The following is a 26,501-nucleotide window of genomic DNA, read 5'->3' as shown; positions in this document are numbered from 1 at the left end:
AACAGATTTAAACTGAATGGAACAGTATTTATGAATTACTGAAGACATCAAAGATCATGTTGAGATAGCCTTATACATGAAACAGCCAAATCTCACTTGTGACACTGTAAGGTAGCAGTGTTCAAGGTAAAAAGAACCAAGCAGTGTATAACCTGACTCTAACATCCTGTGCACAATTAAAACTTTACAGGTTTCCAGCTCAGAGATATTTCATTTGGAAAATGTAATCTAACATTTATGCCAAGATCTGCATAAAAATATAAAATGTTAGTGTTATGTTCAAATAAGTATAGGATATAATGAAGCATAAAAAAGAAGCAGTACCAAGGAATTTCTGAATTCCAGTCATGATACTGGCATTAGACACTTTATCAAGTGACTTAAAATTTCTAAATTCTAAAAGAGATTATCCACATCCCAAAGGAAACACGGGGATTATTATCTATGAAGCTCACCAAACCCGCAATCCCATACACTTAGTATTGAATACTGCAGTGATGGATGCTTCACACTGAGATGCAGGTGGGCTAAGAGCCAAGGCAACATATAACCACAGGCCAAACTTCCTAACAGCAGGAGCTACACCCCAGAAACTTCATATAGCCGACAGCCAAAAGAAAAACACCACTTATCTCTGATGTGAATGGCAGCAGAACTGGCTGGAACAGCAGCCTCCCATGAGGGAGTGGAGCTGAGCTCTGCCCAAAACCGCCAGACCAGGATGAAAGCACCGCGTGAAGTGGTTGAGGGCCACGCATGGCTCCAGGGTCACACGCTGGCAACTCCTGCCTTATAAACTTACAGGGGGTCATTGCAATTTATGATTTTCTTATAAGGAAAAGATGACAGAGTCCAGATGGTCAGCATGCGTATATATAATTTTGCAGAGAAATGGAAATTCGGAGAAGCAAGTAATGCATCTATCTTTTTCCCCATTCTTGACCATTCTCCCATTCCAGCTGTCACTATGTAAGCTCAGTCAGCTAACCATACTGGTCACTTTTCTGCACATTTTGACTTCGGGAGTGGATGCCGGCTCTTAGCCTGGCACAGACATTGAGTATATTTATCCGATTCAAAGCCCATGCAGCACACTCATCCATGCATACCTACATCTTCTGCTGCTACTGAATAACTCCATTAACAGGGATTTTTTTTTCACTTTTTTTTTTTTAATAATTCTAAACCAGCTAAATCATCAGTAATAAAAGTGGGGAAGAAATCACTTCTGGCATGCAAAGTCTCAGGAATCACCTTTCACCTGGGCAAAATAAGTAATAAATGGGGCCTAAAGGGACCTACAGTGTCTATTCATTAATCAAGATGAATCATTTTGGTATATGTATAGATCTAACATATAATGCTACAGCCATTATAATGCAATTTTAAGGCCCATGAATGATACATCAGTCCCAGAACTGAAATGGTTTCCCTATTGTAATATATCACATATCCATTCTGCATATAGCAGATCTACCCCCTTATAAGCAATCTTTTATTTTGGCAATTAATAGTGCCATATATGAGGTAATGCCTTTTTTCAAATGTCAAGGAGAGCAATGTAAAGTTTGATTAATTTTGCTCAAGGCAAATAAAAGTTTGGAGAAAAATCACAAAATGTTTTTACATTTTACATCTCTGTCTTGGATGTCTGCCTCTATGAATAGATACCTTCAAAATAAATTGACTACAATTAGTAGCCTACAATTTTATTATGTCTTTGAAGTTTTAGTTTATGGTTAAGTCTGGAATTTTAAATGAAGGTAAAAGTTGTTTCAGCCTAAAACAACCCCACCCAACAACATATTTATTTTGAATACATCTTTCCAATTTATAGAAATACAAATTCTTTTTGAAGAGAAAATGATGCTGCACATGTAGTCTACAAGAATTTGTGAAATCCACGAAATTCATTAATAAATTTAGCAAGTTGGATTAAAAAATAATACAGTATGTACTGACAGATACTGATTAACAACCCTGAATTAAAGGGTACATTTCCTTTCACCATGTCATTTAGTCCCGATTCTCAAAATAAAATTGCCTTCTGTGGGATATAAAGTTTCAATGCTGCTTCAAGACAGGCCATCTAGCAATGACTGTGTGGTCAGAAATACATTTGGTTTAGCAGTTAGGGGAATTTAGACTGAAATCCAGTTGGTTTTTAATTCAGCTGAATCACCAAAACTTGATGAAATGCCATAAGGCTGTCTAAAAGAAAGCAGATCTTTCACAATGGAAGAACTGACGTCACCTGCACAGCTGCCAAACCATCAACAACTTGGCTTTTTTTTTTTTTTAAAGACAAAGTCACAAAAATAGGGCAAAACAATTTTGTTTCTTTTTCTTTCCAATGCATGTAAATCAGATTTTTGATTTATGCAACTTTTAAGTTACTTTATGCATTTTATTTGCGCTTTCTTAACCTACACATTACAGAGAAAATTATACTCTGTTTCAACATAATTTTAGCTTTCTGTTTTTATTTTCCTATTGTGCTACAAAACTCTTAAAACTAACAGAAAATGTGAACGTTTCAGACCCAAACCTGGAAGACAGTAGATCTTTCATACCAATGTCCTGCTTTTATGTAATTGCAAACTCTCTAATAAATTACAAACCTACACTGAGACCCAGCAATTGAGGCATGTATTCATCACTTTTGAAAATAACCAACAAGGTGATGAAGAAACAACCAGAAAGACAAAAGCAATGGCTTTTAGCAAGGAGGCAGAGGAGCAACCACCTTTGAGGAGCCTGGGTCCAGCTCCATCTGCAGAGCTCACCAGACTGGTTTAGCACAGGGAGGTCCAAGCAGAAGGTGCGGTTCCCTGCTCCTTTGCCCTGGGGCTCTGGCTCTAGGAGCAGCCAGACAGTGCTAGGAGAGTTGGCTCTCCCTCTGCCTCCCTGCTTCCAACCGCACAGCCCTCTTCGTCCCCACCTTGCACTGCCTCTGGCATCCATCAGCCCCTTCAATGAGCAGATTCAACCTACCTGACAGAGGAAAACCAGCCTAGCAAGTTGGATCGGTCCATGGAGGTATCCAAGGAGTGCCAGAATGGATGCCAAATAAGCACCAGGAGTGTGCGGCTGGGAATGGGGAGGGGAGGAAGCGGAGCACATCCCCAGCAGAAACCTGCTGGACCACTCCATCACATATTATGAAGCAGAAACCTCAGGGCTTAATTTCAGAGCCAACAGAATCAGTCTCACCTGTCCCCCAAAATTCCTTCTAGTCTCACCCTTTGTGCCAAAATGAACGCTTGGCTGTCCAACACACATCCAAAGGAAGAAGAAAAAAAAGGGTTACTAAAATCTGAACCAATATACTGACCCGGTTCATATCCTGGCTCTGTGAGTGGTTTTGGTGACCCGCAAGAGAGGGGAGTGGTGGTGAGGCGCTGTGGGAGGCAGGATTTCCTCTTTGGGAGCAGCGGTGACCTCCACTAGCTTAAGCTCCATGAAACTACTGCCTCTGCCTGAGGTTCCCGGTGGCCTGAGCTGATCTTAGCTGCCGGGTCCTGTGGCCAGTCCCTCCATCTACCACCAACCACACATTCCCTGCCCTGCTCCCAGTCATACAGCTACAGGGCAAGTTGATTCAGCTGGCTGATGTGGTAGAAACCTTTCCTTCTCTTTCCCCTTGTCACCCAGAATAGTCTGAAGGCTGATCTGGCAGAAGACTCATCTTGTCACCATGTGATTTCCAGATCCAACCCAAGGGAAGGAGGAAGGGATGGGAGACAGGGAGAGGACAGGCTGGCTATCTTGGCAATAGCTTACTACCAGACTGGCTTCACTACAAAGACTGCAACCCACCCTCCTCCTCATTCTAGTTTTTGGAGATCCCACCCTAGTTTTTTACTCCTCCTTACATCACCACAATTGCTGTAGGTCTGCACTGCAAACCAGATCAGTTCATTGAGAGAAAAGATTGGTTTTAACCCTGATCACTTCATGGGGCTGCCACAAGTCAGAAGCCTGAGGTCAGGGACCAGAACCCCTTTTTTAGCACTGAAGACGACAAATGAGGAATTACAGTCTAAAACACTGCAATATGTTTCAGACCACTGGAAAGAAAGTCTGCCCTGTGACAATGACGATGATTACTTGAAAGAGTCAGTGAAATAAAACCTGTCAGCATTTTTTTGTAAAATGGAACTGCAGACAAACTAGTTCACAATGTTTTCCCTCTTACGTGGTTCAGTATTAACAACAGAAGTACAGTACTTTGATACAAGACTCCTGTAGGGCTATAGTACTTACCACTGGACATGACCTCCTGAAAAAAGGTAAGTAGATGCTTATCAGTAGATTCATCAGATCCGCTGGCGTAACCCTAGCTGATGCCCAGAGGTTAGAAACCAGCGCTCAGTCTGAGAACTTGAAAAGTTATATGATGTTACCCCGTGAGTGGTAAACACGCAGGTCAAGGTCAGTTCTAACAGACTACAGCAGCAAAAATGTAGTTAGCTCTGTAATCAAGATAGCATGTCCTACCTTTAAATAAACGTCTTGTTAAATACTTGTCTGTAACACTTGAGTTGACCTAAATTAATTAACGTCTTCTGCACAAATTCTTCCCTGAAGGAATGCTTATTTTGGTGTAAAAAATCTGAACAGAACAAAGCTCAGTTTTCCTATTTCAGTCAAAAAAAAAATCAATGAATTGCATGAGACATTCCATCAGTCATGCTACTAAAAATATATAGTATCAGTTTATTCAGAAAGAGATGAAGATAAATGCATCCATTAAATAAAAATATTATGCTGAAAGAATGTATACATTATACACAAAAGCCCTCAAAAGTTCAGGAGCACTGAACCTGCACTGAGTGCAAGTGCAAGAATAATTTAATGCCCTATGTGTGCACAACTACGACAGCACAGTGTCTTCCTTAATAATGTTATGATCAGAACTCGCCTGATTATGCACAAAATCCTGAAAGTTTTTTTGGTTATGTTTAACAGTATCTTGAGATTTAATTTCCTCTTTGCTCTTCCACAGTACTCTGCAAACCCAAAGATTTGGCTAATCTGTATCTTCCAGTCATTTTTTTACTTTCTAATTCAGTTTCTACAAAAAAAAAGAATGTATTAGTACAATATGAATACTTAATCTGACACAAGATGATTTAGGTAATGTGATCTTTTTGGTGGACTAGGACAAGGGCAAGGTGAGTGTAAAGAAGGCCAAAGACTACACAGGAGGTGAGAAAGAACCCAGCAAAACTTACATACATATGTTTTAGCACTGTAGGCAAAAGAGTACTCTGATCTCAAAACAGTTAGATCAAGGAAACAATAAACAGTCAAGGAAAGAGCAAGACTCCAGAGTGACACACAGTTTATCACCTTGGTGATAGGAAGATTGTATGGGCAGTTTACTTTAAGATTTTTTTTTATGAAGACAGACATGATTGCTGAAAATATGAAAGTACTTACATATTCCAAGCCTTGTGTCTCCCTAATCTATCCATAGTAGAGATGCCAACATCATTTATCTGGATCTTAATTCTAAACTTATGACTCAGTTTGAACAAATGAAAAACAGACACTAAGTAGAAATCAGCTCAGTTAACATACATATACAGTTACTCCTAATAACTCAGATTGCTAAATAGAAATTTTAATCCTTATATGACAAAGCATAATTTCACTAGCTGGGTCAAAAACAGAATAATAAATAATACAACGACTCATCCTGCAAAGCACGAAACCATTCCAACTTCTAGTTAACTTGTAAGAAATTGAGCACATTATGATAATAGATGAAGTACAAAGAAAGCTGGATTTCTTGTCCCTAACAGTGGACTATAAATCAACATGCTCTGTTGCATTAGAAATAGTATCTTAATTAAAACAACAGCAATCTGAAAAAGCACAGTTTAATGTGTATTTTGTCATATATAGCAGTGATACATCTTGTCAAACCTACCAGAAATACAATTACTTACTCTCAAATCCTTTAAGAATGGTATTATAAAATCAAAACTAGGAAAAATGTAAGGTATACTAATTTGGAGGTCAGCTCTACCTGTTCTTGACCAAAGTGCTATTAGGGGAGAAAGTAAACCAGGTGGCACAAAGTAACTTGCCAAAATTTTAGGCATTTGCTGAGAAGAGACAGGGAAACCCTATATGGTGCATAAGGACATGTGGGTGAAGAGTTATGTTTTTGTTTTTAATGACTCCAGTTTTGAAAGATACATAAAAACACTGTAAATTTACAGGCATGCATACTCCTTCCTCTGTTCATGATCCTTAAAAGTCACATCTCATCCAGCATAAAACTTCCACTTACTACAGCTTCTGCCCACCTGCCCCGCTCCCTGTCCACAGCTCACACAATACACACAAAAAGTAAGGACATGCCATATGTAGCAAACAGTGAAGCATCATCACAGTGGCATCATGGAAGCAATCCAGGGAAGTATTTCCTGAGCTTCGGCTCCTGAAAACTTCCCCTGCTCATCCCCTTTCTATTTACACCAGGAATTTGTCTACTCAAACACCTCTGCTGAGCTCAAACACAGCAGTTCCCACAAAGAAAAGACGGTTTCTGAAGTATGCCAGAGAATACCACATCAAGGTATAACATCGTACAGGAATGCTACGACTCACTGAGCATCCTTTGAAGGGAAATTGGAGTAGCTACACCTTAATTCCATCAGTATGTAGGAATTATCTGCAGGCAGTGCTGCCCAGCCAGCACTAGATAGGCACAATGTTGCTCCTTTTGAGAAAAGCACCACAGAATCAGATATGCATTGCAGAAGGCCACCTTACCCCTTTCCATCCACTTACTACAGCACAACATGTATCTGTCTTGCAGGCAACAGATCACTGTCCCCACTGCACTACTTTTCCTCTGCCTGGATTTACTTCTTTATTTAATGAAACAGAGTAATGCTATAAAAACCCTGGAAAGGACCTGTTCCAATGTTCTGCATGAAAAAATCTCTGCTTGAAAACTTTGTAGTCCTTAGCAAACTAAGTAATTTTGAATCATAAAACAGATGGTGCTTAAAGAGCTATAGGATTGGCAAACATAAGCTCCAATTCATGTGATTTTGGTATTAAAGATCCAACCCACGTGATTATGGAACAAAAGCAATCACAAGGCTTGGAACTTCTCAGCTTCTCACACACTCAAGTTTTCCATTTGCAAGGTCGTATTATATTGATGTATCAAGATGCATTAGGGCAAGCGGTTCATTGAGAGCTATCTGCCAACCTGGAACACTGAAGACAGGGTTTGGTATGTTTTTTTGGCAGCATGCCTCCCTGTGCACCTCAGGCACATGGCTGCTCCTCAACATTTCCACATCCCAGAGTACTTTATTCATTACTCAGCAGTGCTTCAGAGCTCTCTGAAACAGGAAGCGTGCACTGGTCACGATTCAGTAAGCACTTACAGCACCTGGAGGATGATGTTTCTGTATTTTAAAGCTATATACTTAAAAGCAGAAGGCATCCTACTCTATTTTGTTTCACCTAGAAGGAAATACTTCACTTAAGGAAAACAAGGAGTGTTCAGAAGATAAACTGTATGTTTAATAAGTCCTGAACAATCAGTAGCATACTCACATGGGAAGTCATCCACAAACATGGGATCTATGTTATGCAGCAGTTCCACTCTGGGGGAAGGTCTTCCTTCACTAGGAGAGATTTCAAAAGGAGATGTTAATTTCCTTCTACAGCTCATTAGCATTCTGCATGTTTTATTTTAAGGCTTTTTGTCATCCTAATACAGAATGAGCTCATAACCATAAACTAATTGCTATCAACTTTAATCTAAATGCTCTTTTCCAGCCTAGTAGCAACGGCTTTTGCCCCTATCAGTCTTCCCTGACTTCACTGGTGTTTACTGGGATTATTCATAAATTTACACAGTACAGAAGTGGCCCTACCAAACCAGGGTTTTACAATAATCAACTTTAAAAATCAAATTTCACAGGATAAGCTGGCACGGCACTTGCTATTCTCTCTGCATACCTGAATGAGTGCTGAAAGCGTTTTGGCTGGGTGCCGCAAAAAACACTGGAGGCATTGGCTACCCCTCAAAAAACCCATCTTCAATTTGTAATTGAGGTCACAAAGATTAATCAGATACTCTGAACCTTCTCGTGGAAAAAAAAAAAATCATCCCTCTTTTTCTAGCCATTGGCTACACAGGAATGGTGTGGAATGAGCCTCTGAACTTACCCCAAAAATTCTGAGTTAAGTAAATCCCAGTCCTAAAAAACTAAGTAGAAGAAATTTACTCCTTATAAAGGGCAACATGAGTAGGAAGACATAATTAGAAAGACCTTGGCTACATCGTGACACAACAATATTTTATTATCTGACAGTGAACCTAGACACATCTTTTTAGAAACTTCCAAATAAGTTAAATTGTTTTCTTTTTGTTAAGGAGCTTCATTTAAGACTCAAAAATTCAACCAGGGCCCCTAAACCTCTTGACATTAAGAATAAAAAAATCAGGTAATAAAAAACTTAGTGGAAACCTCAAAAATGGCTGTTATTTTAATACATAAAATATATAACTAAACAATATTTACCTGTAATTTACAATTTTCAGTAGCAACTAATTAAAATTAATATTGTTCTATTCCATTTCTAAAACCATTTTTGCATGCTACACATTTTGAATAAGTACAAAATTAACAAGGAGGACTGGATTAAAGATTAAATGTGTTCAGATAATACAGCCTTGCAATTAATACAGAGGAAGTAAAATAATTAACCTACAGTGTTAGTAATTCATTGTACAAAAACTGCCACAAAAATGTTTTTCCGAAAATCTGTGTGAAAGGTTAACTCTCCCAGCACTCTAATATCTATAGTAGTCACACTCCTAACTAAGGAATTCCTAAGGAATGCCTGGCCTTATTTAACCAAATTTTATCTTAGATTTAATAGACTGTTACTGTCTCTGGGTGCTCCATTTACAGCTGTGGTCAAGCATGCCTTTTGCCATCTGTTCACAGGTAACAGTAACATGAACCAGTTACAAGTTAAACTAGGATGCAAATTTATAGCATGTGAATGACCCTGCAGTAACTGCTTGGGGAGATATTCTTATTTTGCAGTTTCTGAGCTGTATCTACATTTTTCAGTATCCTTTTAAAAGAAAGCAAACACCAGAGTTATGCTAAGTAATCTAGTATCTTCCACCAGGGTCAAATACAGAAGAAAGAAGTAACTTACTCCTATGTGCTTCTCCTGTTTATATATCCAATATTCATACAGTACCACGGTAGACAGAATGTCAGAACCAAGGATATTCATGCTGTTTGAGCACACTAGTATTATTATGATATCATCAAAGGTAATTTCCTTTATGGTGTTTAATCTGGAGGGTGGATACTGTACACTAAACATGGCTATGAATGTTACTGCACAGCTGATAGAACACAAAATATACAGATTACACTTGCATTAATTTAAGCTTTTCATGCTGCAGTTGTCATTTTTATTGAATCCATTTTTTCTGGGATAGAATATCAGTATTAGTAATTTGGAAATGTGATATATGTATTATCATGAGATATACTCCCTGAAGCTTATAGTACTACTGCATTAAGCTCTGTAGCACTATTAACTGGTACTGAACTGCTTGTTCAGTTTGGGTGTTACTCCAATAATTCTGTTGCACACATGGAGGTTTATAACCAGCATATATATTCACAAATCAACAGCCAGAGCAAAGAGGATGGCATTGTACGTTGATGAATGTGGCTGGCTGACCGAAAAGGACATCAGGAAGACAGAAACAACATCCTGGGGACAAGAAGCAGAGAATTCACACTTGTAGTGGAGTTCCCTTTCCCTGTGCTTAAACTCTGTCCTCCTTCTCATTTACAGAGCTCCATGCTGACCTTAGTCCCCTCAAAAGACACAGCCTCAACAACAGATTCACCTTAAGGATATTTTAACCAAAAGGATATTTTGCATCAGGAATGTAGCCTAGCCAACACAGCTAGAATAAGAAAGCAGCAAGATACTCTAAGGAATCCTGCCTTTGTATTTTAGTAGCTTCCAGTGTAACCATATCTTACATGGTCTAATTTTAGAATATTTATTTTTAGATGCCAATATTCTAATACATTGCTCCTCTCCCTAAAAATAAAGAACTCTTTATTTTGTCTGGTTATTATTCTACCATATCTGACTGACTATTTAATTAAGCATTTAAAAGGCATTGTTTCCAAAAAAGTCCTCTATGTAAGAACACCCTGATGAAAGCATATGGACTAACTTCAGAGTTGGTATGAGAATCAGCTAGTTTATGCTGAGAATGTCGTTCTATCTTCTGCTTTGTAAAGTTTAAAAAGCATACAGAAAGATCTATTACTCCTTACTGAATGTGAACAAACATCTACATACCATCTTTCACTTTTGTTGTTGCTAAATAGGCAGAAGGTGTCCTTGGGAAGGAATCCAAGGTTTTTCAGGGTAAATATGTTTATCTTGCACAAAAACATCCTCAGTGTCACTCAGCAAAATCTGAGCCTTTATAACCTTGCCATGTATTGTATTTCTCTGGTCATGTCTGTACACGCTTTCCTAAACTAATTATATTTCAGATATGCTGGAAATAAACATTACTCTCGGCTTTAGATTGCTCTTTCTTCAGCATTAATATACACCACAACAATGACAATTTTTTTCAAACAGGTGTTTAATTTCTAAAATGAATGTAAGCACTTGATACACAAGAGTTCAAGTTGATCTTCATTTACTTCATCCAATCAATTCCGGTATTTCCCACATTTCAAAAATATAAAACTGAAACTTGCCCTGCAAAATGTATGAGTAAAACTTGAAAGTTCATGCTTGCTAACAAGCTTTGAAGAAATATTGGTTATTTTGACTGCATTTTATCCTGAATCCCTCAGTGCCTATCATACTGCTTCATGTGCTCTACCATTTGGTTTTCCATTTTCCTGTTAATGCAAAATAAAATCCTTTTTCTCAGCACAGACATACTAGATATTCAGTACTGAAAACCAAAATATATCAAAACAATGTATCAGCCAGGGCAAATTTCTACATAAGGAAAATTATTTTGCTTAGTGTCTCGATTTCAATAGAGTAGCAAGCATCTGGAGAACAGATGTTTCTTAGAAACTCAAGTGTCTTTTGAGATACTTGCTTGGTAACATGCATTACAGTTTAGATTCCTTGACTAGTTGCATTTTAGTATTGTTTTCTATTAACTGTTCTTAGTATTCTCAATTACTATTCTTGTAAAATATATTAGTGATATTATCACTGTATTTTCAGAAATAATTTCTAATATGTACATGGTTTTAGCAGTTCCAGCTATATTGTAGTGTTACCCACGGTAATTTAAGGTATTGGAAAAGTACAGTCTACTAGGATTTATGTAGAAGGTTTATACCTGAGATTGGAATGGTCTGATGAATATCCAAAAACGGGTTGATATTATCCTGAACTATTTTTGAAAAGAAGTTAGAGACATTAAAGGTAAAGTTAAGTCTAATTCCAAAGGTACTTGGAGGAAAATAAAGTTTAGGCACTACTGCTTTAAAGATATGCTGCAACAAAATTTTTCACGCAGAAGTTTTTTTGGTGGCCTACTATATTTTACTGTAGAAAACTGTAGCTGAAAGGCCAAGAATGGAGAAAGACTGGGAAGATCTGTGTGTGGAGACAACAGCACAAACACACAGCAGGGAAAGTGCTCTCCTAACAGCCTGTGTTAACGACACCCAGATTAGCAGGTCAGCAAGACCCCAACACACCTAGGCCAGTTTCACAGGACAGGGACATCTGAAGACAAACCAGTGATGGGACCTGGTGACTCACAGAGGTGGTACAGGACAGAGAAGCAGCACCAAAAGGGTACAAAAAGGCATAACCAGAACCTCCTCATGGTTACAAACCTAAGAAGAACACAAAAGATATTAGAAGGACTTCATAGCTGGTGTCCCTCGACCTCTGCACCATCACAACAGATCCTGGGCCTAGCATCTGGTCACAAGCACCGTGGTGCCTGGCTGCCAGATAGATGGCTTGAAAACCCCTGCCCTGGTGCCTGGCTGCTGGACAGACTCCTTAGACACACACCTTTTGGAGAGTGAGGGTGTCGCACCGTGAAAGTGCAAGTAAAACCTGCTTTATTTCAGTTCTACTTTAAATAAAATCACATTTCTCTTCTATTAGGTCTCTCACTGGTACAGTGTTGCAATTGTATTTCCTACACCACTAGGTCAGCAGACTAATTTGGGAAGAGCAGACAATCTCTGGAGTTCAAAGTCCCTCTCAAAGAGCTTTTAAGTAGCATGCAAATTTTTACCTAAGAAAAGAAGTTCAAACAATGAGAACAATAACATTGTATTTCCTCAGTCTCATGCATTGTATAAAGAAACTTAAAAGTATAGCTAGCTGAAAAGAATGCAAAAGAAGATGTTTTTGTCCACAAGAAACAGGTACCCCTGAACTCTTATATTTTCGTGCCATTTGCTCCTAACTTTCTTCTGGTTCTTCAAGTCAAAATTAAGCAGAGGAAGCACAAAGCAAACAGTTGTATACGCAGGTGGTTTTCAGCACTTCTATTTACTACAAGAACGTAGTATTAATCAGTGTCATGTTAACACAATTCCTAATTTGGACTACCAATCACCTTAAAATCATGACAGAAAAATTAATCTTTTTTAGGATTTCAAAATTGATATATAATTTCTATATTATTTATATAATGATCTATATTAAAAATTATATATTTATATGTAGTTAGTTTCAGAATTATATTATTCATATGTATTATATAAATATCATATTAAGAACACATCCTTTGAAAACTGACCATTTAGAGACAGAGATCAGACAGATACTGGAATGGATCCCACATTTTTTGTGACTTCTGAGAGTATCTATCTGCATTGTCTCATACATTCTTTTGAATATCTAAATCAAGGTTCCAAATTTATTACCTTTTTCCCTCTGATTACACATACATGAAACAGTAGGTTTAGGATTAAAAGTCCACTAAAAAAAAATCACAAGAGGCATATGCAGCTACTTGTATTAAACTTGGCTACAAAAAAAATGTAACATGGGGATTGGCTATTACTTTACTTTTTTCAAATGAGGTAGAATCTTAGCAAAACTTAATTTCACTCATTATGAGCAACATATTTGAACTTTCCATCAGATGTCACCAAAAGGGCACTGTGCCTTCATCGTTTGCTATCCAATATTCAAGTGACCTTTTGAGTTATGATCATGAAATTTAATACACTCATTTCTCCTGATTACACAGGAAAACCATGTGAAATTTGACATTTCAGCTGCAAGGTCAGCCAAAAAGCAGCTTAACAATTCACAAAAACTGACCTTCTTCCCCCCTTCTGGACAGAGGCCCTCCAGTTGGCACTACTGAAAATATTGGGGGTCAACTATTCCCTAGCAGTGCCAGCAAACATTGCATTCAGTCCCTCCATGAAGAGCTAAGATTCAAGTGCCAGGAGCAGGCAGGGGATACACAGCTGTATCTATCCTTCCCCACGTATAGTTTTCCTGCTGAAGTAACCTGATCAGAGAAGATCAGTCCATGACAAAGAATACCTGGTTGAAACTGAACCTGAATTAGGCAGGAATTCTGCTGGTAGCTGGAAGAAAAGTCTACAGTTTAGGAGTACCCGAGGATCTGGCTGATGCTGTTTTCCCACAGTAACATCGACATGTGAAGTATTTTACTGTCTCTGGCTGGACAGGAGTCTTCATTCCTTCCCGGTAGTTAATGGTCCCTGGCCTCATTTATACACATCCTTATCTTCTTCCACTTGGAAGAGAGCCATACAAGTACACCTGGGCACAAGGCCATGAGCTCTCTGCAAACTCCGGCTGGTACAGAAAACCACACCATAGCTCCTCAGAAACAGAGGCAGCACTGAGAAAGAAATAAAGCTTAGCAGTTTCAAAACAGGTAATCTTACTGAAGATACAAATAAAACAATTCTGAACTCAAGATATGGGGATTTTATGGGTTTGGGTTTGGTTTTTTGTTTTTGTTTTTAACTTTAAGGGCTAACCAGGGATGGGTAGATGGGTTCAGCTCTGCCTGCTCTAACTCTCAATTTCTCATCTCAGTCCCTAACCCAAACACTCCTGCTCATGCTCGTTTAGGAACTAACTCCTGTAATTCACAGTCTAGGATGCTAAGACACACAAAAATCACTGTTTATCATAACGCACTATGTAGAAAATTGCACACAATTCAGCCATTGCTACATAAATACCTACACTTCTCCTGCAAGCTGGGGTGGGAACCCTGAGAAGGGGACAAAAGGTTGTAACACACATAATATAATATTGTCTGACTGCTATAAAAACAGAACAAAGACTATCAAAAGAAACAAAACACTAATTCTCAGATGAATGGAATGTAGGAAATAGGATTGCTAGTCCTTTTATTCTGCTTTAGCAGTATTAAGCTTTCCATCTTAATGATTCTTACACAAAGTAAAACTATATTCAAAGACCAACTAAAATACATATAGCTTCTAAGAACACAGACAATAGGATTTAACCAAATCAATGAATACATCACATGTAGCACAGAAGAAAAAACAAAGGAATTTAAACCAATGTCACCATGCAATTTTTGCAAAACTAAGGGTTGGTGACAGAAGTTTAAAATTCTGAAGCAACTCAGGTTTTAAGGACTCTGCAATCCATTTTATTAGAATAGAAGAATATTAGAATAAAAGAAAAGCTTTGAAGATGAAGGACTGATTGAATATAAATCTTGACTGAAGATATCACAAAGGGGCAACACCAGGGTTTCTTTCAATAGTTTGTTCCAGTGAAAAAATTACCTTTATTACTTAATGCATATTTCATTTATTCTTTTACATTCTGTTCTACTTACTCTGCTGAGCCCAATGCACCAGTAATAAGCACATATTCAGATATGCCAAGAGGCCCCAGTATCCAGCATTTGTGATACCATTTTTATTGTTCTTTTCCAGGGGAAAAATGTATGGGATTTAACTCATCTTTCATTTAATGCACAGAAGACTCTCCATTATCTGAACTAATGGGGTTTGGGATATCCCAGTTAATCCAGAAAGCATGAGAGGTGCATAGAGCCAGAGAGAGCCCAGTTAAAGTCATTAACTTGGTCTCAGTGTCAACCCAACTGGAGCTAAGCTGCCTCTTTTTTCCAGCCATCTGAGCATGTTTTCACTGTGCTCCTGAGTGCTTCATCTTGCTTAAATCCAGCATAACACCACAACCTCTCTGGAAGCAAGTCAGGTCTACTTTTGTACTCAACCTCACAGGCTTTTTGAGTCACTGCACAGCATGATACAGAGCTATTCAAATGGTTAGACTTGAAGCCAGCCTGACAGGTCCCGTATTGAGCTAACAAACCATCAAAGTAGAATCCATGTCCAGTGAGTTTACTGTCTACATAGATTTCCCACATGCCCAATTCCAGATGCAGACTGCAGAGACACCTAACTGGGCTCTGTAAAGAGCGGGGCTGGATCTATAAAATTTACTAACTTGTACTCCATGCTGTGCAAAATCAGTGAACGTACTTTTGGATCACAGGGCGTTCTTAAAAAGTACACCAGTGTTGTGGCCATGCTGATAAATTCAACATACCAAGTTAAACCTGTATGGAGGCTTTGCATCTGTGACCAGGATTAATTTGCCATCTGGATAATTCTCTCATGGATAACAAAGATAACTGCACTTATACCTGCCCTTTATTTAGGGAAGGGAACTTGTAATATTCCTGCCCACCCCCCCCCACCCCCTCCCAGTTCCAGCTCCATTCTCTGGGCTGATTAAATTCTTCTCATACCAGAATGCTGACTCGGTGATCTGACATGCAAGTTACCTGATAGCTTTCCAAACATCAAAGCCATCCAAAGGCTTAGTGCCATTGGTATGTCCTCCAGCAAGGTGCACCAGCGTTGGCAGCCAGTCAGAGATATGGATGAGTTCATGACTTTCTACACCCTTTTGTTTCAGTAAAGGACTTGCAACAAAGCCTACTCCTCTCACTCCTCCTTCCCAGAGGGTCCATTTTCTCCCTCTCAGCGGCCAGTTATTCCCACCTGCCAAAGTCTGTCCTCCGTTATCTGGAAAACAAGTAATTAAAAGGAATTATTGGTAAGAAAGAAACAGAACAATCCTTCCCACATCATTTACTCATCCATTTGAAAAAATATTTTCACAATATAGGCATGTCGTGCAAGTACTTGCATAGTGCTGTTAAGTGTTCATAGAGCATATCGCATGTTCAGAGCACATAACAAACATACATTAATTCTTGCCAGAGTTGTACAAATTACTACAATGAAAAGTCATTGCTAGGCAGAAATGATACCAGAAATGATACCATACTACAAGCCAATGGTTTAGGAAGACTTTGTTAAGAGCAACCTCTGAGGTTGATTCTAAATATCATTAGACATCCAAAGCTTCCAGAATCAAAGACTTTAAAAATTTAGTTCCATCTACTTTACAGACCACAAGAAGAGTTGCTATCAATGCCATCATTACTACTCAGAATAAACTGTTTTCCAAAGCGGTATGGTACACTTAAAATGGAAACCTGTTATTCCAGTGTCAGGCTAATACCTGTACTCCTAGTTTAGAAACATTTTTTTCCCTAGATTTTTAGGCAGCCACATTGATTTGTAATGTCACACAAAACAGACAGTTTCTCAGGCAGAAAGGAGAAAGCTCTAACAAAATGAACTGAAGCTAGTTAAAATAGTTGAAGTGATTCAGAATTATACTGAATTTATTGTGTTTGGTGAGAACAACATATAAGATGGTTACAGAAAAAGTTGAACCGTGACTACAGTAACTCAGAAATATCTACATTAATTAGACACAGCTCATTTAATTCTTTTTTAACTCTCTGACCAAGCTTCCACACTTATAATAAAATCCAGATTCCTAAGTTAACAGAATTAATGATTCTTTGAAGATACTTCTGTACAGTTGTTCTTGTTCAAACCTATTGTAATGATCTCGTAGGAGTCACTGATGGCAATTCTTATAAGCATAATTCTTCTGTATTTTAATGAGGTTAAAATTATTTCAAATAGTAGCTGTTGAACTGATATTCAGTGTAATTTGACATGTTTATACTGTATTTTCTGATTAAAACCCAGGAATTTGAAGGAAGAAACAATAAGTATATGTCCAACACCTTACAGAAGAACTGTACTGTAACCACAACATAACAAAATGATCTCCCTTCTGTTTCATTAATTAGGGATCAATGTAAACCGCCACTGTGAACATCTTTCTACTGCACACAGAAGACCCTGTTTGTTCTACTAAGGAATAAACGAATGCATGCCTCTGTGAAGACTTCAAAAGGTGGAAGCCTAAACTAAATAAAGTACTTGGAAAAAATAGCATGATTTGAAAAGTGTAAAGTGTTCTGTGGCCCAGCTAGCTTCCAGTAGGGCTGCTTGTGTGTCCAGCACTCCTCGGTTAAAAATAGATAAAGAGCTTTTTTGTCTTCAATATGAAATGCAGGCAACCAAATACTAGCTGCCAATATTTCTCACACAACAATGTTGAGCACTGGGATCTGAGAATTTAAACAGTTCCCGGTTACAAAAAAAAAAAAAAATAAATCAGTTTCAACAATTCCTTCTACTCTTAGTGTAAACAGGAATTCCTGTCAGGGATACTCATGGGACAGAGCTTTCAGTAGCTTTTAACCTTTGGAGGCCTTAGAATAAAAGGTGTCTTATCTACACTATATTAGAGCACAGTTTGGACATACAGTGGGATCAAATCTTAAGTATGTTAAATATCTTCTTCGTATCACAGGCTAACTACTGTCCGTAACAGTTTAATATTCGCACACAAAATTTTTTTTTTAGTCCTGAATATCAGCAACAAAGTAGCAAGGAAATTACAGAAGTAGACTGTCTTTTTGAAGAATAGAAAATGTGTTTCCTAGGTTACAGTCAAATCTTTCTTATACTTACTTTTTCTTTACTTTCTGTAGTTGAGTTGTACCAATTTCATTATACAATAAATTCCCCAAGAAAAGGAGTCTGTCTAACATATATCCTGTAAAAACTCGTGTGTGATATCAGCATTCAGACATAGTACACTGCTTAACAAAAGCGGAAAAAAAAATATCTTGTTTTGGTAGCTTATCTCACATGTAAATGAAAAAAACCTGACATATGAAACAAGCTTCATCCGACTCATTTTGACTTCTCATTTTCACATTGCTAGAACGTTACTATTTCCTTCTCCCTCAGGAATTCATGCTTAATTTCTGCCTAATTTATTGACTGAGTTATCAAAAAACTGTTGAAGGAGGGAAAAGGAGGGTTTCTGTTTTGATTACTGAAGTTTCTAGGTGGGCAGAAAGAGTTGATGTGTTACTGGCAGTTTATACATAAGGGATACCATTTTTTGAAGTTATAGGTAACGACTTCCATACGGTCTGAAATATTATCTAGGACTTCAAATATCAACAATTCTTTAAAGAGGAGCAAATTACATAATAATGAAAGATCATAATGGAGTCTGTATTGATGAAATATTAGGCTAACCACTAAATAAAAAAGGTGGGGGGAGGGAACAAACAAGAAGTCACTGATTGCATGAGGTATAGATGTGGCAGAAAGAAAGGCATGAACAACCACTACAGGACCATAACTGGAGTTCCAGTGGGTCTTATCTACGAGGGCATGTCTAGATAGCAGGAAACAAAATGGGTACTTGCCATGTGTGTGTATCTTTCCCCCAAGATACAGCTGTGGATGTATACAATTGATGCCAAAAGCTTGCGTGGGTTCAGAAAACTACTGGAGAAGTTAAAGATTAAAAAATAATTGATAGTTTTTACATGAAAAGGCATTACCTCTGCCTCAGGAATTTCTTTAGCCATAAACTGCTGAAGATCTCAAAGTTTTCACAATATTTTTGGTGAAAGGCACAAGCAACAAGCCCCGATACTCCTTCCTAGGCATTCACTACCAGGCATTGCCGTAGCAAGGGGATGCTTGGCTAGACGGATCCTTCATCTGTGGAAGTACAGCCACTCTCATGTTCTCCCAAATAAGCTATTCCTTACTAACTCCTCGTGCTATTTTAGCAAAGGATCTGGAATATGGAATAAATTCCAAAGCCCATATGGAAACTCCCAGTAGTTTAAAATACACACTTAATATGCACCTAGGTAAGAGACAAATAGGATCATGGTTGCTTCATGTTCTATACTGGCTTCAAATCCAATTCTAAATCCACTTCAAAACAATATTTCCTGAATGATTTATCATCCATTTCTGCAACTGCTTCTCTCCATGACTCATCCTAATACTTAATCTCAGCAGACAGTCTCCAGAGCAAAGCTCTTGGAATCAAGGTACCTACAACTAGAGGCTCTGGTTTATAACATTTCTTATTATTAAAGCTTCAGCCTTTGCTGCTTCAGCTGAAAACACAAGCCTCTCCCAAGCATGAAACTTCTATTATCTCTTTCCTGGAGACAAACATCAAATATGATTTTCATTAAAAATAATAGTGAAATAGTCTGGAAAATGTAGTGAGCATATTTTTCCTATCTGTAAGAATCATTTTTGTAATTATATCTATATAATTTAGACTTCAGTAGTACCCACAACATATTATGTGCATTAGAAAAATCATAAAACAAACCAGCTCTTGTCCTTAAAGAAAGGATGAAAGGGGATAGAATAAGGCTATACTTAGAAATTATGGTACTTGGCGTAAATGTTATCTAGCTAATTATTCAGTATTGTTTGCTTTCTTAAATGGAAGTATCATACATTTTTAAAGAGCTTTGTTGCTTGCTTTGTTTGGCTTGCTTTGATAGGTGTTAAGCTACCTTTATTTTCTCACGGTGTTTTTATCCCTCACATCATTCTGTGTTATTTTAAGGAGGGGAGTACCAAGATGCTTTTTTTCCATTCTGATGGTATTTTCTTCTACAAGCTGAAATTTGTGACAATGAAAGAGAACACTGGGGAGAGACATTCTTGCTTATACAAGAATGGGCCGAAACAGAGTTCATAGCAGGCATTACCACCACCAACGAAAAAATGCACAGAAGACATACGCAGGGTAAATGGCAAAATGACAGACTAAAGGAGACAAACAGAAGCATCCTGGCTACGTTAGAAGGTAGTTTTGATCAAAGTTGTGCACCCTTGAATTACTATCAGCCTTGTTGACTATGGAAAAACCTGTATAATGTAGTAATTGTATCATAAATACCAATGATATGCTGCACTGATTTGGGAAGAGGTGTCATTCCTACTATGGAAGAGAAAGGAAAAATCCTAAAAGGAAGCACATTGACAGTTGTAAGCATTGGGGAGGGAGCCTGCAACGGTTAGATCTGAGGGAATCATGTAGTCACAGATGAACAGTTTCTTAAGGGCAATAACTATTTCTGAGGGTCAGCAATCGGTCAAAAGAGTCCCTAGGTACAAAAGCCAGGCTAATCTCTAATATTATCATTCTCTGCCAATTTATATGGCTCATGTGAGTAGCATAATTCTCTTTTAATTTTGTGTTGTCCTTCAGTATCCAAGGAGTAGGAATCTGATAGGATCTGAATGTATCTTCAAAAAAACCCAAAACTGCTGCACTGAATAATTTCATTGGAACTGATACTAACAAAATTAGGAGGTCTAAACGCCCCGCCCCCGCAAACGAATGCAGTGCTTCCAAACCCAAAACACCACCACATTTTATGTTAGTTTCTCCATATGAGTGTACCTGTGGGACATGCATCCTGATAAAATAGATTGATATAAAGCTCTCCTGATTAAATAACTTTTCTCTTCAAAATAGTCATGCACAGTACCCTAACCCCTTGAACACTTTTTAAAGTACTGGCAAAGCTAACCCTCAGTAAATACCACACATTGCTATAGCAAAAATAAAATTTTGAAGTGAGAACTTCTGTCTTCTGTTTTGATTAAAATACTTGCAAAAAACCCAAATGTTTTTCTTCTAACTCTAGCAACTACCCAAATATGCCTTCAAGAAAGAAATAATTTCTTATAGGACTATTTTTTCACTCTCGTACACCTATTTACATCTAATCACTTCTCACCCATCTTAAAGTCCATACAATGCTGTTCACATGAAGAGATTTTAATGGAGCGAGTTGCAACAACACAAATTCATAGTACCTCCCTCCCAAAAGATTTTGGATGAAAACAGGACAGACTTCCCACACAGAAAATCAGAGAATATAATCTATTTTAAAAAAGAAGGAGACTGTCTTTCAAAGTACTGTGGGTTTTTTGTCAAAGGTAATGAAGAGAAAGAGCGGGTTATAAAAATTTATTTAATTTAATAAATACCTTTCAACATAAGCAAAATAAAAGCAAAATAATGCCTGTGCATCTTGACTATACCTTTAAAAATTAATGCCAAAGTTTTCTTCTCACAAATATCTGCTTTTGTAATTAATATTCATTGTCATATACATGAGAAAGAGTTTAATTTGTTAAATCTGTTATACGTAAACTGTAAAAGATGTTTTGCAGGAGTTTTTAAAGGAACCAATAAACAAAACTAAACAGAGAGGCCCTTCTGTTTTTCCCAAACACTTCTCTGAAGAGTTGCCAGCTGCCAAACATTTTCACCAGGGTAGTATATATATATGCAGTGATGGGGGATGCATGTAACTAGTAAACAGTTTAATGACTAAAACCTCTTTGAAGAGCAGCTGGACATTAAAAAACAGCAACAAAACTATTCTGACAGCAATAACTTACGAAGTGTGTATGGATGCAAGTCTTCAAGATGGACTCACTTTTTTTATTGAATTATCCTGGAACTGAAGCAACAGCCTGCTTCACGCTATGAAGATAACCCACACGAGCAATAGATACTCACAAATATGGGAAATGCTTCATTTGGGATTTATATCTCATTAGACAATAGGAAACCAAAAAAGGCAAAAGTGACTTAAGAATGAACCCTGTCGAATGTCTTTCCCAGGATCATAAATACGTCTCGCCTGTGCGCATTCCTTGCTAAGACAAGTCCACAGTGGTTGCTGAACTCAGTGGCAGTATTAATAGCATTAATAGATTTGCCAAAACTTCACACATCAGAGCGCACTCCTCCGACAAATTCAGTTTAAATTGATCAACAGGCTTGAAAGTTATTGTTGGGAGGAGAAATTAAATGGGAACAAGTCCTGTAATACTGTATAAGGCCAGTTTCTAAGAAAGTAAGCTTACTCTTCCCCCGTTGTATGCACAAAAATCATTATTGCCTATGTAGTGGAATGAAAAATTTATTTTAAAAGCTATAAAGAGACCCTTGTGTTTTATTTTTTAGATGGTGGGAAAAACACCATAAGAATAATTTCCAAAGAACGCTTAAGTATAGTATGACCAACATGCTAACTTTCTTCACCACGTGGACAAGTGGCCCATGCGACTTCCTTTCTGCGACTTCTACTACCTGCACACACTACCTTAGCAGCTTCTGCTCATGATGTTGCTCACATTAATGCTCTGGAATAAAGGTACTGTCTTCTCTGCAAACAGGCCAGAAACTGGTCTTCACTCAAAGATTTCCCTCACTGCTTTTTTGCCAGCTCTTACATAGGACTTAAGAGAGTAAATTAAAAATGGTAAATAATACATAAAATAATTTTGCATTTTTTTCAAAAGAAACAGTGTGCCTTGTTGTATAGCTACTTATTTTCTTCTAACAGACTAGATCTTGTTTCTATTATACTACAGAAAAGTAACTTTTTTTTTTTTTTAAATAGAGCATCCTTTTTTTGTCTCCCTTGTGACCACTCAGGTTGCTGCATTCTTCTTACAACTACAACTGCACTACACTCTGCAGTCCTGTTGACGTGCCTGGCAAATTGTTCTACACAAGCTCCTCAGAGAGGGCTTCCTGGAGTTTCTCCACAGATTCACCCAGGACTGTATTTGGTGCTGTTATTAAGCAGTTTTAACTTCAGTATTTCTTTTCAGTCTTTGTATTTTGTTAGTTCAATTAAGGAGCTACTCATAAGTCTCCTTATGAAAAAAATATCACCCTTGCTGACTACATTTAGTGCGCAAATTGTCTTAGAAAGCGAGAATACCTCATAAAAATATGCTGATCTGTATGTGTATAACTCATATAGCCACAGAGCAAGAAACAGCCAACCAACAATTAAAGGAAGTATTTAATTAGGAATCAGTCACCCAAAAGGAAAAAAAAAGAGAGAGAGAAAAATCAAGTGCTGTGTGCCAAAAAAGCCTTTTGACTATGCAAATGCTTTTTCATCCTATTCAGAACACAGCACAAAGAAAGCACTTGAAGTAATACAGCTGCAAGGGCAAACTAAGAAGAAAACTGAGCAACTAGGATCATAAGTACAATTGGATATCACAACTCAATTCACTAATCGTTTATCATGTACCAGTGCTTAATAACTTTAACCAACAATTAGAGTCTGTAAAGATCTAGCCTAACATTTCTGGCTCCTGACTACAAATACCCAGGTCTCCTTTTTTTCCTGAAAACAGTTACAAAATACTCACCAAATACTCTTACTGTACCTACAGTACTTTTTAAATCCAACATCGGCATGCCTTGCTTTTTTTTCCATTTTCCACCTCTGCTAAAGCTCCTGCTTTTTTTAATTGATGAATTTCTCTGAAGCTGCAAGAGAAAACTCCCATACCTTTTAATTTCTCCTCATGGGCCCCTGCAGTAAGCTGATCTAGCACACAACTGTCTGATACGCCACCATGCCAAGCTCCGTTTAAAAGGCTTGTCTAAAGCCACAAAGTGAGTACAGACCAGAAAAAAAAACAGCTCTGATTTATTTTGTAATGCAGATTTGGGCATTTCAATACATTATCAAATTAAAGCATTTTCAAAATAATGAGAAAAAGGAACCTTTTAAGCTCCTGCTACTCCTGAAACTGAAGGCTGCTGACATACTAAAGCCATCAACTGCATGTAATCTAGCAGGAAATATGTGCACAAAATGTTTGAAGGGGAAATATGGTCAATAATAATTCCTGGGACTTGTTCCAGTTTCTTGCTTCTGATTAATAGATTAATTGATTTGTGAAGATGAGAGTGGAAGTAAGGTGGTTTCTCTTTGTTAAAAGAAACAATGGAGTCCCTCGTATATGCTTCCTCTTTCCATTTAAAATAAGTGTGTTGTAAATGTAACTCAGAAGAATGTTCAGTTTCCCAGTGCATCCCTCCTCTCTCCTTACCAAACAGAAGAGATATGTCCATATGGTTGACAGACACTCAATAAAAGAAGGAATGGATAGGACTGACAAATGACCGCAAGTACACTGGGAAGCACTGAATTTCAAGCATTAAATTTTCTAAGTGCAGGGACTGTCCAATAGCTGGCAACACCTAGGTGTTTTTATTCAGTAAAAGCATTTGGATGTTTATTTTGAATACATTTGGGTTTCTTTCTCTGCTTCTGGAAGCAGCGTGACTCTCTCAGAACAAACCTAGTGCTGTTATCCAAACAATGTTATGGATCTCATTAGAGGGCATATTGATAGCAGCTTTTGGAGGGAAAAAAGCAGAAAGTCAGGCCACTGTTACTGTGCTTACGGACGCCCTGTATCAGCAGCAATCAGCCAAAACTAACGCATCCATACTTCCAGATGTATGGAAAAATACCTGACCTCAGGCCTGCTGGTTTTGTACATTAGGCTGCAGCTGTAAGGTAAGAAAAGAGGATCCAACTCAACCGTGACGACAGGAACCGGCAGAAAACTACTTTTACATCTATTGCCAATCAGAGTTGCATACAAGAAAAGATGCCTCTGACTTCAGAAGCAGCAGAAGCGTTAAGGTGTGCATAGCCTGCAGCGAAGGCTGCCAGCCTTAGGGGATCAGTATTTCACTTTTCTCCAGTTTCATCCTTTGAGGGTAAGGGAAGAAATGACTACTTTGACCTAACACCTTTTTTTTTTTAATCTTTAAAAAGCAAAAACAAAAAACCCCCCACACTTCCAGGGATATGAAGCTCCTGAAACAGAATTACAGGCAAACAGCAGAGACAAGTGAACAAATGTACAGGCATTATAGCCGCAGGGTTGTGCCCAGAACCCACATTTTCCATCCTAATAGCCTATAACTGCTCTTTCTTGGCGTTTACTTGAGGGGGGACTGCTCCAATTGCCTTCTGTCACTTCTCTGGCACACAATAAACAGAGCAATCTGGAGCTGATGTAAGCGGTTCAGCGCATCGGGATACAGCTGGGAAAGGTTTCGGGAGAAAGGCTGGCAAGGAAGAAGAGGGCTGTGCACAGTCAGGCAAGCCTGCGCATGGGAAGGCAGTGCAGATGGGCGCCTTCCCACAACGCTGCCTGCAGCCAGGGAAAACTGCCCCTTGTCGAAGCTCCCCAACCAGCCCAGGAACAGCAGAAACCTCAATGCAGGGAATTAAGAAGTCTGCTCCTAACAGCAGGAGTGGGAGGGCCACCGCTCAGTGTCAGGAACATTGCAGCTGACCTTTGCTCGTCCAGCAGTAGCCCAGCTCCTCCTGTGTGTCTACGACTTTTATATTTCATTTGCTATGGGCCAGACGTCTTTCTTCCTTCTTAATATTAAATGTAGGCAAACGCATTGGCACACAGTGCAAACTATGAATTGATTCCGGCAATTGGGCAGATTTACATCTGTTTTTCACATCACTTTTGTTTGAGAGGAGTGACTCGAGTTTTTAATCACTGGGGCCCCTAGCTATAACCAGAATATATTGGCTCAATTCACTAGCAGAAAGAAACACACATCTGCTGGCATAAAGACATAAAAAGGAAATAAAAACTCTCTAGTTATTACTTACTACACCAGACATTTGAAAAAAGGGCAGCACACACCTTAATAAGAAGTATCTGTCCCTAAGCTAACTCTCACACAAAGCACATAAACCTCAAAAACTGAAATTCCATCCAACAATTCTCTAAACCAAATACATCAATAAAAGAGTAAAGAAAATAATATTCTTTATAACACGGGGGAGGGGACACGACAAAAAAGGTTAATTACTTTGTGATCTGTTGTGACTATTTCGTCTCCTGTAGGCTGTTTCATTCTCCTAGAGATGACAATGAAATGAAACAGGTAAGTTTATTCAGCATACATGGACAAGGTGGAAAATGCATCAGTCTTGTACAGGTACATTCAGCAACGTCAAAGCCTCTCCCAACAGCTAGCTCAGCTTTTGCTAAGTGCAATCAAGCTTACAGGGGAGGAAACTGATTATTTCATAAGGTAACATGGTGACACAGAAACACACGTAATGAAGAGAAATGTAAATTTACATAAATAATTTTCTTTCCTTTTAATGATCAAAGCAGTGGTTTTAACCAGTTTTCATAAATCTGTTTTCCAGCAATGGATTATGTTTTCCAGGTGGGGAAACGGCAGAGAACATACTCGCTGAATGAGTATTTCAGAATAATTTTTTGCTTGTTATTTATTTCTTCAGC

General features: G+C 38.2%; 1 protein-coding gene across 1 annotated transcript in view; it reads right to left on the bottom strand.

The window, feature by feature from the left end:
- The window catches only part of ARSB (arylsulfatase B), a 72,788-nt gene that overhangs the window by 20,313 nt on the left and 25,974 nt on the right, over positions 1–26,501 (bottom strand). The window contains exons 5-6 of the mRNA XM_068423238.1: positions 15,884–16,127; positions 7,591–7,661 (exon numbers count right to left, since the gene is read on the bottom strand). Of these exons, the coding sequence (XP_068279339.1) occupies positions 7,591–7,661; positions 15,884–16,127 (315 nt within the window). The remainder of the gene's footprint in view (positions 1–7,590; positions 7,662–15,883; positions 16,128–26,501) is intronic.

This window comes from Nyctibius grandis, chromosome Z (genome assembly GCF_013368605.1).
Source record: "Nyctibius grandis isolate bNycGra1 chromosome Z, bNycGra1.pri, whole genome shotgun sequence".
NCBI lineage: Eukaryota > Metazoa > Chordata > Aves > Nyctibiiformes > Nyctibiidae > Nyctibius > Nyctibius grandis.
The sequence above is the reverse complement of the archived record's forward strand: the minus strand, read 5'-3'. Positions and strand labels throughout refer to the sequence as shown.